Source organism: Enhydra lutris, unplaced genomic scaffold (assembly GCF_002288905.1).
Source record: "Enhydra lutris kenyoni isolate GAN:26980312 unplaced genomic scaffold, ASM228890v2 scaffoldscaffold2, whole genome shotgun sequence".
NCBI classification, from domain to species: Eukaryota; Metazoa; Chordata; class Mammalia; order Carnivora; family Mustelidae; genus Enhydra; species Enhydra lutris.
Window position 1 is genome coordinate 38,225,791 of NW_019154086.1, and position 15,766 is coordinate 38,241,556.

General features: G+C 38.7%; 1 protein-coding gene across 1 annotated transcript in view; it reads left to right on the plus strand.

Annotated features, from left to right (window-relative positions):
• LOC111152052 (glutamate rich 6) overlaps positions 1–12,048 on the plus strand; it is a 31,693-nt gene extending 19,645 nt beyond the window's left edge. Inside the window, exons 11-14 of the mRNA XM_022510338.1 lie at positions 2,287–2,372; positions 4,270–4,425; positions 6,921–7,149; positions 11,785–12,048. Coding sequence (XP_022366046.1) covers positions 2,287–2,372; positions 4,270–4,425; positions 6,921–7,149; positions 11,785–12,048 — 735 coding nt within the window. The remainder of the gene's footprint in view (positions 1–2,286; positions 2,373–4,269; positions 4,426–6,920; positions 7,150–11,784) is intronic.
• The last annotated feature ends 3,718 nt before the right edge of the window (positions 12,049–15,766 follow it).

The following is a 15,766-nucleotide window of genomic DNA, read 5'->3' on the forward strand; positions in this document are numbered from 1 at the left end:
CTAGTATGATAGATATATACTGATCTCTAATTGTGGTTTTAATTTTCCAGGTTACTAATGATGTTGAGTACCTTTTCATTTATTGACCATTTGAGATTTCTCCTTTCAGAAGTGTTCAAGAGTTTTTTTGGCCCATTTTTCTCAAATGGTCATAATATCCAAGGGGAACTGAGTACCTGCATACATGCATAAGAATGTTCTCAGTTTACAATAGTCAAAAACTGGGAATGACTCAGGCAACCATTAAATAAATAGGGATAAATTCATACCCTGAAATACTATACACAAACGAAAGTTAGTGGACCACAGCTACACACTAGAACATGCATGAAACTCACACATGATATTAACAGAAAGAAACAAAATATTAAAGACACATGATGTATATTTTTACTTATGTAAAATTCAAAATAAGAAAAATTAAAGCTATATTGTTTAGAAATTGCAAAAGTGCAAGGAAATGACTATGAAGTCAGAGTAGTGGTTATGTCTAGGAAAGAAAGACTTTGAGATAGACACACAGAAGGGGCTCCTAGAGTACTGGCATTATTCTATTTCTTGACCTGGTTGGCGATAACGATGGGTGTTCACTTCATAATTACTCACTAACAAAACAGCATGTTTTAGCACTGTTCTTAATGTATTTCATATTCATAACTTTAAAAATGAATAAAAATGTGTTATCTTCCAAAATAAATGGCAACACTTACATATTTCAGTGGTTTCATTGTTTAGCCCTAGAAATCCTTGAATCGATTACATTGTTGTAATTCAATACAACAATTGTAATTCAATATAATCAATTGTATTGAATCAATACAAGATTAGGATTAAAAAGAATCTTTCATTATAAAATGTTACTGGGCACAAACTCATTTCCCTATTAAGTACTACATATAAAATAGTTAAAATTGGAGATATAATAAGGATTATCTCCCTGTATTTTTTTCTTCTTCTCATATGCCATCAGTGTTTTACTCAAATAACTTTAAGAGCAATCCTGAAGAGAGACCAGATGCTACAGATTGTACTTGAGTTCAAAGACACTCTGTCGAAGTATAATTTATATACAGTTGAATTCACCTTTTTTAGATGTACAGTGCTCTGAATTTTGGCAGTTACGTAACCACTACTACAATCAGCACATAAGAGTCACTTATGGTTTGTCTCCCTCCCAATCCCATCTTGTTTCATTTACTCTTCTCCTACCCCCTTAACCCACCATGTTGCATCTCCTCTCCCTCATATCAGGGAGATCATATGATAGTTGTCTTTCTCCGATTGACTTATTTCGCTAAGCATGATACCCTCTAGTTCCATCCACGTCGTCGCAAATGGCAAGATTTCATTTCTTTTGATGGCTGCATAGTATTCCATTGTGTATATATACCACATCTTCTTTATCCATTCATCTGTTGATGGACATCTAGGTTCTTTCCATAGTTTGGCTATTGTAGACATTGCTGCTATAAACATTCGGGTGCACGTGCCCCTTCGGATCACTACGTTTGTATCTTTAGGGTAAATACCCAGCAGTGCAATTGCTGGGTCATAGGGTAGTTCTATTTTCAACATTTTGAGGAACCTCCATGCTGTTTTCCAGAGTGGTTGCACCAGCTTGCATTCCCACCAACAGTGTAGGAGGGTTCCCCTTTCTCCGCATCCTCGCCAGCATCTGTCATTTCCTGACTTGTTAATTTTAGCCATTCTGACTGGTGTGAGGTGGTATCTCATTGTGGTTTTGATTTGTATTTCCCTGATGCCGAGTGATGTGGAGCACTTTTTCATGTGTCTGTTCGCCATCTGGATGTCTTCTTTGCAGAAATGTCTGTTCATGTCCTCTGCCCATTTCTTGATTGGATTATTTGTTCTTTGGGTGTTGAGTTTGCTAAGTTCTTTATAGATTTTGGACACTAGCCCTTTATCCGATATGTCATATGCCAAGATATTCCATTGTGCTAGGGCTGCTCTTTAATTTTCTGTTTCTAGAGTAATATGTGAATAAGGTAAAAAAAAATTTTTTTAAAAGCCTTTCAAACAGATATGTAATGTCAGATGCCTGCCTGAAAGCTTTTATCAAGTTATCTGCAGGGGCTAGGAATAATCTTTAATGATTGATTCTTAAGATTGTTCCTTGTCACTCTTGCAGGGCCGAAAATTTAAATTAAGAAATGGTTTGTATCACTGCCTAGCAAGCAACCAATGCCTGTTATTATCATAATTAATACACTGTATCTGGAACAATTAACATTAAGGGACCTTTCATTTTCTGTTGTACATACATAGATCATGAGGAAAGAGCTCTTGGAGAAGCACTACAAACATGGGAGCAAGTTTCTGACTTCATTTCCTGATGGAACAACACAAATATTGTATCCTTTCAATGAGTTATTTTTATTAGCTTTATTATATATATGATATATACAAAACTATAAAGAAAGAATATTACCCCAAACCCTGTCATCTAGAGAAAAGCCGTTAACATCTTTTTTATACACCTTTCCTTTTTTCTATGAGCATATATATATATATAATTCTTTAAAAGTCAATTCTTCAACTCATTATTCATATTGTTCAACTTGCCCTCTTTATATAATATTAAATAACAATGTTATGAGCATATAATATGTAATAAAGATAGAAATACACCACTGGTTTTATAACCACAAGGTATTTCATTATAGAGATGTACTATAATTCATTTAACCTAACCTCAAAGGCAGTATCACAATTTTTTGCTATTATATGCAACAGCTAAATGAACAACTCTGTGCAGACTTCATTGTATACTTTTCACTTATTTCCTTGAATTGAATGTCTAGGGGTAGAAACTCTGACTGAGAAATTAGGCATTTTAAAGCTTTGATAGATTTTGTCCCCTAGAAAATGTGTACCAATTTATACATCTCTGAGCAGCACATTACTTTTTAATACAAAAATTCGATATCCATTTTATGGAACACTAAGTTATTCATCACTTGAACCTCCACCTCATGGCCAAGCCATTGACTATTTTGACATAAAGGCCATTTAATACATGAAGGAAAGTAAAAAACAGAGCTATGAAATGAGGAGAGATTTTTGGTGGCTGAAGGCCCCACTTTTATAGGAGAAAGACATGTTTGGTTATAGTTTCCTAAAAGTTTAATCAAACCCCAATAATCAAGCAGAAAAATGACTTTCATGGCATAGGAAGTATAATGAAGTTTTAGGTAAGGCCCCATGAGAAAAAGTGTAGGTCTTATTTTAATTACATCAATAAATTTTACATAACACCTTTCAGCTTTTATCATTAGTTATCATTTCAGGCCCTGTCTTTAATTCTTAATTCTCTTGAAGAATTCTTAATTCTCAAAATGACTCAGAGTCAATCTTGTGTTTATCTTTCCTCTAATCTTCTCTGATCAGCTTAGATAGGACTGAGTATTAACAGTAAATTATCCTCAGTAGACTCTATTCGTTTTGATGCTATTGTAAATGGGACTATTTTCTTAATTACATTTTCAGAATGCTCCCTGCTAGTATACAGAAGTACAATTTAATTTTTGTACATTGGTCTTGTAGCCTATAACCCTGCTGAACTCGTTTATTAGTCTAATATATTGTTCCGTGGATTCCTTAGGAATTTCTATATACAAGAGCAGGATAGTTTCACATTGTTCCTTTCCAATCTGGATGCCTTTCGTTTCTTCTTTCATAAAATATCTCTAGTTAGACCCTTCAGTGTAATGTTGAATAGAAGTGGGAAGAATAGACATTTTCATTTGTTTCCTAATCTTAGGGGGAAATCACTCAGCCTCCTGCCATTAAGTATCATGTCAACTGTGGGTTTTTGTTAGACATTATCAGGTTGAGAAGTTTCCCTTTTTTTCCTACTTCATTGAGTTATTTTTCATGAAAAGGTATTGGATTTTGTCAAATATTTTTTCTGTGTATATTGAGATTATCACTTTTTTTTTGCTCTTTATTCTATCAATACAATACATTTCATTGATTGATTTTTAGATGTCAAGCCAACCTTGCATTCCTGGGATAAACTCCACTTTGGCATAGTATATAATTCTTTTTATACATTGCTAGATTCCATTTGCTGGTATTTTGTTGAGACTTTTTGCATCTTGTAAATGTATTCTGATCCCATAAAAAGCATAAAATGCTTTTTGTAGCTCCTATTCTAGAATGGTTTCAAAGCCTCTCTCATAAATTGAATTTATTCTCGGAATAGTCAAGGGACATTAGAACAACTCAAAGGACCTTATCTGATCTCAGTTACCCATCTGGAAACCTAGCCATCATCCGAGTGCCCAACAAAATAAATGGTTTTACTTGTATAGTCCAAGAAGATATGCCAACTGACCCTGCGATCCTGGCATTGTTAGATTCTTCTGGGAGAAGTTCATGCTATCATCCCAATGGAAATGTCTGGTAGGCTTCTAGGTTTCTCCTGCTGCCATTTTGCAGGAGTTGGGAGGGGGGACTGGTTTTGAAAATTTATTTTTCTTTCATTTTTTCCAACTTTATTGAGATATAATTGACATAACACCATAGAAGTTAAAAACATAAAATGTGTTGATTTGATACACTTACATATTGCAAAATGATTATCACATTGCATTAGCTAACACCTCCATCATGTCACATAATTACCACTTCTTTTTTGTGTTGAGAACACTGAAGATATACTCTCTCAGCAATGTTCAAATATATATACAGTATTAACTATATCTCTATGCAGTACATTAAATCCCTAGAATTTATTCATCTTATAGCTGGAGGGTTTCTTTTTTTCTTTCAAATGATAAAAGTAAACAGAATGTAAGAATTTTTTAAGTTAGTGGTCTTTAGATAGTAATGTTCAACTCAGAGAAGTTTTTTTTTATGTCGTCCCATATCTTCTCAGTGGAAAAATCCCAGACAGCTACAAAACAAAAATCTCATCATATTCTTTCTATAAACAGTAAGAATATATGAACTTTGTGATTTCAGTATTTCAGTATTAGAAAAAAAAAATCTCCAAACAAATTATATGGTCACATGAGGGATTTGGGATACGAACCCAGGTGGTTTCTCTAGAAACCTGATAATGTTATACAAGATGCCTGATAATGTTATACTACATCATCTATGGAAATAATTTATAATGGAAGCTGCCATACTGTGTTGTTATAGTTTTTCTGTGTGTTATGTTTTGAGATATATCTATAACTATTCCAATATTCCTATAGCTATAACTTACAATAACATACCTACAAAATGTCTACAGATCCTGATCCCATTTTGATCTATGAACTTATCTACTCTGTGACTTTGCCTCATATTATTTAGCCTGAGAAAGTGAAATTTGGGTTCTAACTTCAAATGCAGTTCCAACTTCCTGAACTTTTCAGAAAGACATACACTCTCCCTTTAAATTATGTACAGGAATAACTATCTCATCTTGAGAAACTCTGTTCATAATTGACAAAATCTGGACATTCTACCAGTACTTGAGAAAGTTAAGACACTTGTGTTTTTAGGTCTAAAGCAGCAGTCCATTATCCCTATGTGTACTGGAGAATTTCTATTTATCATTCAGGGTTCAATAGCAATTCTATATTACATGTGGTGGGGCACTGTCTTAATTGTCACCAGATTTTCATTGGTTTCTAGGACTGTTCTCCTGTCTGTGAAGTCCCCTGACCCACTAATTGAATACCCGACCCTCTAATGTGACTTCTGTATACTCTCATAGCCCCTTCTACCTGCCTCTGCCTTTCGTGTAGCGAGTCCATCTCCCCTCTTGGACAGATGGTCTTTGAAGTCACACTCTGAATCTTTGTCCCTACAAGCATGTACATGATACAGACTCAAAGAATGTTATTAAGTGAACAATTTGTCTACATAATTTTACCCAAGTTTTATTTTCATCCACATTTCAAGATGAAAGGAAACTTCTTCCTCCCACATACAATAAGATCATCACCTCAATTTCTCATTTACACTTCTGTTATTAGATTACTGTCACTAATCAGCAGTGGGGAAATAAGATATTATCTTACTCTAGGACCCCTGATAGCCAATTCATCTAGTTTAAAAAAAATAATTTATTATCAAATTCAGCAAACTTTCTAAATACCCAGAGCTATACGTATTCCCTCTCAAGAAAGGGATGGAGATCCAAGTTGGAAGACAGTGAGAGAGCACGAGGAGATAACTAAGTAGAATGGCAGTCCCTAGTGCCACTGAGACTCAGGCTGTGCCGGGCCTGATATGTATATAATGTAGTAAATGCGGCATCAGCTATGCCAAGAGACTACAGAGGCCCCGTTAGTCCAAGCTCTAATTTGTGCTCCATCACAAGGCTCTTCACTGGCATCCTGAGCCATTTCAGAGATGTTCCCAGAGTCTCTCCTGCCCACACCCAGCCCTGACGAGAACCCTCCTAGGAGGACTCCTGGCTCCTGGTCACTGGGTACTGTTAGAACACAGCTGTCCTGTACTGAGGCCAATGGGGTCTTCCCTAGGACTGAACAGCCACTGGTCTTCATTGTGTCCTGGGGAAAATTTAAGCACTGGTCTTCTCCCCTCTTCAGATACAGCCTGCTTGCCTCACCTCCATGTCTTCTTGTCCAAAGTAAACCTTTCCTGCTCCCCCTTCCTTTTTCCTAGCACACCGTTTTCCAGATCCCTTTACCATCGTGGTTCCATCTTTGGGACCCAGTTTGGTTTATCAGTAGGTCTTGGATTGGATCCATCACTCTAAATTAGTATAAAATCCAGTCACAGTATCACCGCTCACAAGATCACCTGAGGTTCTGCACTATTTGTATGCCGCTGGCTAGCATAAACTTCTGCTCCCCTTGGCTAGCAAGCAACAGGGCTAATTTCAAGGTTAAAGTAAAATATGATGGTTTATAATTTTCAATTTCCTTTCTGCCCAGGGTATACATCAATATCTTGGGAGGTCAATACTCAGATCAAGCTGGCAACAGAATAAGGGCTTGGAATTGGTCCAGTTCTGTTGCTTCCTCACCCTTTGTTTCATTTAAACCTGTCTTTCTGGCTTTGAACCATTACATTGGAATTCGCATCTTAGAACAAGACAAGATTTCAATCACTTTTCTAGCAATGGGCCAACAGGCAAGAATCAGTGTTGGGACCAAAGTGAAGGTAGGTACATTTTTTGAAAACAGTTCAAACCATTTAGAATAATGAGAGTAAATGATTCTTGTTAGTATTATGACTGAGAGATTATACTTGTGTGTAATCTGCTATCCACTAAGAGTTTTGGAATTCAATGAAAAAAACACATAGTGAAAAACCTTATTGTTTGTTCTTCAGAAATTCCTTGTAGTACAGAGTGGATAAAACTAACATTTACTGTGTTTACTCTGTGACCAAGTAGTGCTACTTTGGGGGTTTGGGTTTAGCATTTTGTACTGTGCTTGTTTTTCCTTTGTGCTCTGGCAGAAAGCCCTGGGCTGAGTCAGGAGACCCTGGGTTCCAACCATGTTAAAGACCAAGTATAAGTTCCGTCTCCTTGGAGACACTTCCCAGACCACCTAGACCTTTGCCCAATCAGGGTCCATCATGGCTTTCCCTGGGGGTGTTCATGTACTCACCTCTCTCCCTGCATTTGATGGACCATGCTGCCTTACTTGCCCTTGTGGCTGCCTTGCCTACCAGATGGTGAGCTCCAGGACAAAATCTCTGCCTTATGGATTGCTCTACCCTACCCAGGGCATGGCCTAGAATACACTGTCAGTGAGTGGCAGTGGTTAAGAACGTGGCCTTCAGGTTACAGGGACATAGTTTCATACTTCAACTCTGCCACTTAGCTAAGTAGGTGATAGAACTTCAGTTCCCTCATCTATAAGATGGGGATAATGATTCCCACCAAACAGATTGCCAAATATTCAACAATAATACAAAGTATAGATCTTATAGCATGGTGCTTGGTACCAACTAAGTATTCAATAAATGATAGCTCCACACAGAGTTTGTCAGTTATAACTCAATAATGTTGAAATATATATATGGAGAGAGAGAGAGAGAGATAAATAGAGGTCTATGTAGCATATCTAGGGTGTGGCTCTGAACAAGTCCCTTAAACTCAAAGCCCTTTGTTTCACCAATTATTAAAAGGAAGAGATTGCTCCAGACTTCAAAGGTGTTGTCAACCTCGAAAACTTCTACATTTTTAAATAAGTGGAAATATGACCTCCATATTCAGCACAGGCAGGAATATCTCATAGAGACCAATCAAAAGGGACACTTCTGAGTCTGCCAACTCCAAACCCTCAAGAGGGTCTACCACGCACTCAGCACTATTCCAGCCACTTTCCATCTGTCTGGCTATTGGGGTCCTCTGTTTATGCTCCAGACAAGCTTCTTTATTTGTTAGAAATTGATGAGACAGGCTTCTTTCTGGTTACATTCATGGTAAATGCCTTCTTACCAAAAATGTAAAAAATGTTCTCTCCCCCTTTGTTCCTTAGAAATGAATTTTAATCAGAAGAGTCATTTTGATGCCAAAAAAAAAAATGATGTTCCATTTCTCATTATCCTCATGATCAGCCTTTCTTTAGGTTTTTAAAAATTACCAAAGTGATATGTTAAATATTCTCATATTCGAAGATTCAGATAATATAGAAATCGAGTGAAAAGTCAAGATTCCACTTTCATCCTTTCATCATCTATTCTAACCCCTTTCTTAAAAGTCATTACTACCCCAAATTTAGTATTTCTCTGTTCAATGTATTTATAAATTATTCATACACATCTTTGTTACCATAAAAATTGGATCATATTGCTTGTATTGTTGGGGGGGGATTCTGTTTTTGGTTTCCACTTAAGGAGTATTAGAGGTTTTTCCATGTCTACATTTCCAAGCGTTATTTGTCTATTTTATTCTTAATGGCTCCATAACATTTTATATGCAGTATAATTTTTGCCACATGGAGTGGCCTCCCAGTGGTACCAGCTAGTTACTCATTTCCTCTTTTTGGAAGCATTTCTTGCCTTGCTTCCCTTGATTTTCCTTCCACCTCGGGAACTGTTCCTTCTCCTTTTTCTTTGCTCTCTTTACCTCTGCATTTTCTACATATTGAGGGGCTCCAGGCCTCCCCCTGGGGGCTCTTCTTCATATCCCTAGGTGAATCCCTCCTCAGGTGGTCTCATGGAGTCTCCTGCCCTTCCAATACCACCTCCATCTTGATACTCATTTTCTCTCTCCTGAACTTTTAGCTTTCACATCCTGGATTCCAACCCTGCATCTCCATTTGCATGTGTAAGAAGGCATTAAAAACTTGGGGAAATTAGATCCTAGAGAATGCCCACCCCCCTCCACCCAGTCTTCACCTCAGACGGTGACACCTGCACTCCTTCCCTGCTGAGGCCACTTTGGAGCAGTATTCCTTCTCTCCACGTCAGAGCCTCACATCTATTCCCTGCAGGTCCTATAAACCCCATGTCCCCTACCCCTCCGGTCTCAAAGCCTTGGTCTCAAAACTTCTCATTTGCTCTAACATCAACCCTCTTGTCTGCCTCTTGTGCCGAGTTCATCTCTTGTTTAAATCATAAGAGCTTCCTAATGAGTCTCCCTGCTTCTGGTCTTCCCCAGTTGATTCTTAAGGCTGTGGTTAGGAAATTCAAGATGTTGACTATCTCCTTGGTGCGTTGTGCCTTCTGCCTTGGGCCAGCCGGATCTTCCACCTCACCTATTAGTTCTTCAGCTCCGCCCATTATGAGATTCAGTGTTATCAGTGAAGTTGTCTTTATTTTGACAAAAATATTATATTTTCAACATGTATTATTCCCAATGTCCGTACAAGTGACTTTTGCCTTAAATGCTATTCTGTATGATGTTAAATTGCTATACCAGCTTTCTTTTTAGTTAGCATTTGCTTGGTGTGGTTTTTTTGTTTTTATTGCATTATTTGATTTTCAATGTTTTTATACAATTTTAAGTTAGATGTGTCTCTTGCAAACGATATATAACTGGATTTTGTTGCTTTCCTCAACCTAACAGACTCAACCTTTTAATACATTTTAATGATCACTCTAAAATTGTTAGCACATCAGGCACCTGGGGGGCTCAGAGGGTTAAAGCCTCTGCCTTCAGCTCAGGTCATGATCCCAGGGTCCTGGGATCGAGCCCTGCATCAGGCTCTCTGCTCAGCAGGGAGCCTTCTTTCTCCTCTCTCTCTGCCTGCTTCTCTGCCTACTTGTGATTGCCCTCTGTCAAATAAATAAATAAATCTTTTCTAAAAAAAAAATTAACACATCTTTTTCCTATGTGCATAGAATTTCCAAGTCCTCTAGTTATTGCTTCTCTTTGACAAGAATTCTCTCCCTCAGAAAATATTAACCATCCATATTCAAGAGTCTTCCTCTGGCTACTGTCTCTTTGAATATTGGTATCTCTGATAGGTTTATCTGGCCTCTCTCTCACAGCCTCAAATTTCCTCATATATTTGGTGATTCCAGGTTGTGTGTTCATTTTGTATTTGAGAATCCCTACTTTCCTGCATATTTTACTTACTGAAGTTTGTTTGTGGGGCCTTTGGGAAAGTGGTATATGTTGAGGGGGAGAAGGCTAGCCCCAGGGCCAGACTTCCAGCTCCAGCCTGTGCAGCCCGGGGGGCACAATGATTGAAAACAGGTACAGCCCCACCCTCGTAAGGGCTGCCTCCCAACTGATCAACTGATTGTTCTAGTATTTACCTCAGGGTCCCTCCTCCTTCTCATTTCTGGATGTGTTCTGGGTTAGCGGTTTTATTTGATCATATTACCTCTCTATGGATATGGTCCCATCTGTTTTTTGATATTCAGGAATTTTGTAAGATTATTCCTGCTGATCAGAATCTTTTCTATTTCCTAGAACCATCATTGATTTACTCTCTTAAAAAGTTTTCTGTGATTCTATGGAATCGGGATTGAAGGGAACTTCTAAATGCTGGCCCATTCCTTGTTATTCTTGTCTCATACTCCCTGTTCCTCCCTCCCTCCCTTCTTACCTTCCGATGCAGAAGGGAATGCTGTGCGTTCTTGAGTCTCTTGTAGGTAGGTGGTAACACTGATGGCGGCAGGTTGCATTTACCCACCCCAACTAAGGCTAAACGCCCCTCCTAAGCTGGTCCTGAATCCACATGTGGGCACACACAGGCAAAACCGTCCTGACAGATCATTCCCCTTCCTGCAGCTGCAGGAATTCGGACATCAGCCTGAATCACCAAAGGCTGTGAGGAAGTGGAATAGCAGAGGCCAAGGGAGGGTCAAGGAAAGGTTAACGTGGAATGGCTTCCTCAGGGCAGGGGCACATTTTAGAAGGAAAGGAGTTTCAGCGGTCCAGGTCCTACCTGAAAACTCAGGTAGGAAAACTACCCTTCTCTGAGGAAGGCCGCCTGCTCAGCGCCTTCCTAGCCTCCAGTCCAGCACTGACCATGCTCTCCCCACTGGGCATCTCTCCAGCAAGGGGCTGTGCTCGAGGAATCTTGGTGCTCCCCTCAGCATATGCTGATACATTCTATGCTGATAAATTACTTGAATAAAATGTGAGTGTTTGAAAGTATTCAAATTCTATGTGGTCAGGCCTGCTCTGGTCTCTCAAATCTCCACAGCATTTTAGCTCATTCCTCCTTCAGATTAGATTAACACTGCAGCCCAACCTTATCCCCCCTCCCACCCGGCTTTGTAGATAAGGAATCAAGGGAATCCTACTGCAAATTGGTGCTGCCTCCTCACAAACTCCCCGCTGCCACAGGCGGGCCCTGAGCTTCCCTTCTCTTTCTCTTTTCTGCAAAGTTCCCTAACCCTGAGGAGATTCCAGTTCTCCGGTACCTGAATGGGGATGATCTGCTGCTGCTGGCCAACTTAATAAAGATTCGGCGCCTGTTTCATAAACTTGAAGGATGTGCGAATTTTCCCTCCAGCCAGGTTTGGGAAAAATTAAAGCAACCTTCCTATCTTTCTTCACTTTCTGTAAAACTAATTGCCCTTTGTCACAATTCTGGTATAAAAAAAGATACAATGAACACAATATCAGCTATAATAAATGAAAATACTTAAATGATGATACCTTCATTTTTTGTTATTTTGGGAGGGGGTGCGAGAGATTTCAAGAAAAGTATAATGACCAGGAAATACCAAGAAATATGGTTTATTATAAATTTAGAACACATCCTGAGTCATCAGTAGCTTACATTCATAGTTGGAAAACTACTCACTTTCAGGACACCAGAAAATGAGCATAATCTTTCCTAAGTGTCCATTATCAGAGTTCTATCAGAAAAACAGAAAGCAGGGTGCCTGGGTGGCTCAGTGGGTTAAAGCTTCTGCCTTGGGCTCAGGTCATGATCCCAGGTTCCTGGGATGGAGTCCTGCATCAGGCTCTCTGCTCAGCAGGGAGCCTGCTTTCCCCCCTCTCTCTCTCTGCCTGCCTCCTTGCCTACTTGTGATCTCTGTCAAATAAATAAATAAACTCTTAAAAAAAAAAAATAGAAAGAAAGCAGGATTAAATGCTTCCAAAACCCATCCGAAAGGCTCCGGAAGTGAAGGTCAAGGAAAACCCCTGCTGCAGCTTCAGGAGCACAGGATCACAGGAAAGTGCCATCTACCCCATGTCCACCCCTCCTGCCTGATCCAGGCTGCTGCTCTCCCACCTCGCAAAGTAAGTGCCTCTGGCTGGGGAACGCACAGAGGTTCCTAGACTCACATCTTGATCAATGCTAAATGTTTCAATTTTATTTTTGCCTTCTCCCCTCTTCCTTTTCACTGATGAACTTTTAGTTTCTATCAAGTGAGACAAGTATTAAACTAATTGAACTAATATGTATCTGTACAGCTCTGAAAAAGTAGCATGTAGTACAACACTTAATCACAACAAAGCCTTAACTGAATCTGGTTTTTGTACATCAGTAAGAATTATTTGGGGATGCTAAACCCATAGTGGACACTGAATGAGGCCTTAATTGGGGACTGGCAGGGTAATGAAACGACATCTTTAATCAATCTGCTTCATGTTTAGTGACAGAATTTATTTAAAATTATCTTCACTTTCATACTCTGATTACTCTTCAGATCAGATAAAGCTTTCACTTTTCAAAATTAACTTTAAAAATAACTACATGTAATAAGGAAATTGATGTTGCTTCTTTAAAAATGTATTAAAAATAAAATGTTTCCGGGGCGCCTGGGTGGCTCAGTGGGTTAAAGCCTCTGCCTTCGGCTCAGGTCATGATCCCAGGGTCCTGGGATCAAGCCCCACATAGGGCTCTCTGCTCAGCAGGGAGCCTGCTTCCTCTCTCTCTGACTGCCTCTCTGCCTACTTGTAATCTGTCAAAAAAAAAAAAAAAAAAAAAAGTTGGGGCGCCTGGGGCTCAGTGGGTTAAGCCTCTGCCTTCAGCTCAGGTCATGGTCTCAGGGTCCTGGGATTGAGCCCCGCATCGGGCTCTCTGCTCAGCAGGGAGCCTGCTTCCCTTCCTCTCTCTCTCTCTCTGCCTGCTTCTCTGCCTACTTGTGATCTCTGTCTAATAAATAAATAAAATCTTTAAAAAAAAAATGTTTCCAAGTGAAAAACATATCTAAATCTATTAATCTATTAACCCTAATCTATTAGGATCATATCTCAGGGCAGTTTTATTTAAAGGATTGTACTGTTAAAATAACAATAATGATACAGTATAATAATACGACGATAATATGTACAAAAAGTGGATTGGGGTATGCCATAGATTTTATATATCAATGTCTGCTTTTCCATATGGCTGTTTTAGGCAATCTCATTTTTGAATAATCCAGTCTGTTAATTCATGGGTGGTTGGTCTTTTTTTTTAATATAATAACAAGCTCTTCAAAAAAATTACTCTTATGGCCATAAAGTTGTTATATACTAATACTTTAGTGTTATTTTAATAAATTGAGGGAGAAGAAAACACTTCACATGTGTAGGTTTTTCCAGATGTAAACAATTAAAGAAATCACTGATGTACTTAAAGCATAAAGGTTTGTCTCTTTTTATTTCTGATCTCAGGATTAGGACTTTTATTTTTGTTTATGCATATTTTAGATTTTTTGTATACATTTTTGACCGATAAAGTGATCACATTTTAAGAAGACATATATGCACTTCAATGTAACTGATAAGCAAAGAAATTATAATTCTTTGCTCCAGGTAAAGGTGGCAGCAGTGTGTTCAGCAAAGCCCTGCTGGGATCAGAATGTAAAACCATATCCAGTGTATCAGCCTGTGCAAACTTTTTATGATATATGAACTAAATATTTTAAAGTCCGTTTCATTGGTGGTCTTTTCTGCTAACAAAAGTAATATGAACTCGTAGAGAATCTGGGAGATTACAGAAGTATAAAGATGTTAAAAGTACTCATAATCCCACCACAGGGAAATAGCCATCTTTAATATGGTGCTCTATTGCTAGTTTCTAGTCCCTTATCTGGATTTATGTATGGATACGTTTTTCAAAGATTTTTTTTTTTTTTTTAATTTACTTGACAGAGAGAGAGAGAGAGCACAAAAAAGGGGAGTGGCAGAGGGAGAAGGAGAAGTAGACTCCTCACTAAGCAGGGAGCCTGATGCAGGACTCTATCCCTGGACCCCGGGATCATGACCTGAGCCAGAGGCAGATGCTTAACCGACTGAGCCCCGAGGCTCCCCCTGCCTTCAGTGAACATTCAGAAGCAAATTTTATATTTTAATAATAATTTTTAGGGGTGCCTGTGTGGCTCAGTCAGTTGGGCATCTGCCTTGGGCTCAGGTCATGATCTCAAGGTCCTGGGATTGGGCCTGGCACTGGGCTCCCTGCTCAGCAAGGAGCCTACTTCTCCCTCTTACTCCCTCTTTGTTCTTTTTCTCTCAAATAAATATTAAAATAATAATAATAATAATAATAATTTGTAAAACACAGAAATGAACTGTGCTTTTCTCCAACTATGTTAGATAATACACAAAAGGTGATTTAAAAATGTATTTTACTTCAAACTAAATCTATTATCATTCTATTGTTTCATTTTCCTACAACAAATATTATGTATGTACATTTTCTGCTCTACCTTATTCCAGAAACAATGTAAGGAATCTTTTAGGAATATATTCAATATAGGAAAATAAAATAATTTTAAAGCATGTAAATATAACTGAGGCAATATGAAATGAGTTAAACTTCCAAAAACACATCCTCTAGTCTTCTTATAATGAAAAGGTAACTCTCCTCAAATTCCGTGCTTCCTTGGAGGGAGTGTCTTATCAGATACTACACTTGACCTTCAGGTTGAGAAGCGATGGGGAATGTCTTAACCATTTTCTTCCCCTATGATTCAGAGTGAAATCTAGGAATTAGGATACCCTGATTGAAGCCAAACTGGCAAATCAAAAGAGGGTGATAAAGAGACTGTATGTGTGTCCACAGCCAGGAAGAGAACCGCTGAACTCTCTCTGTCACACCTCGTGGTGGCCCAGCAGTAGACGATGCACATAAGAGTCTAGGTGCAAAGCAACACTGCTATTCGCACCCGCTTTTTACATACTGCTCTACAGGACTGGCCCTGGGAAATGAAAACAGTGCAACATCCATCCAGATTCTTCAGTGATGATGCTCAAATGAGTCATTTTCTGAATACCCCAGGCACATCCTCTGTGAAACTATTAAGCAAAGTGATAACACAGTGGGAAAACAATCGGCCTCTTGCTCCCTTGTTCATGTGAAAACATACCAACACCTGACAAATGCTGAATGAAGAAACAAAGTGAAATCTTTACCAGGGACATAAACGG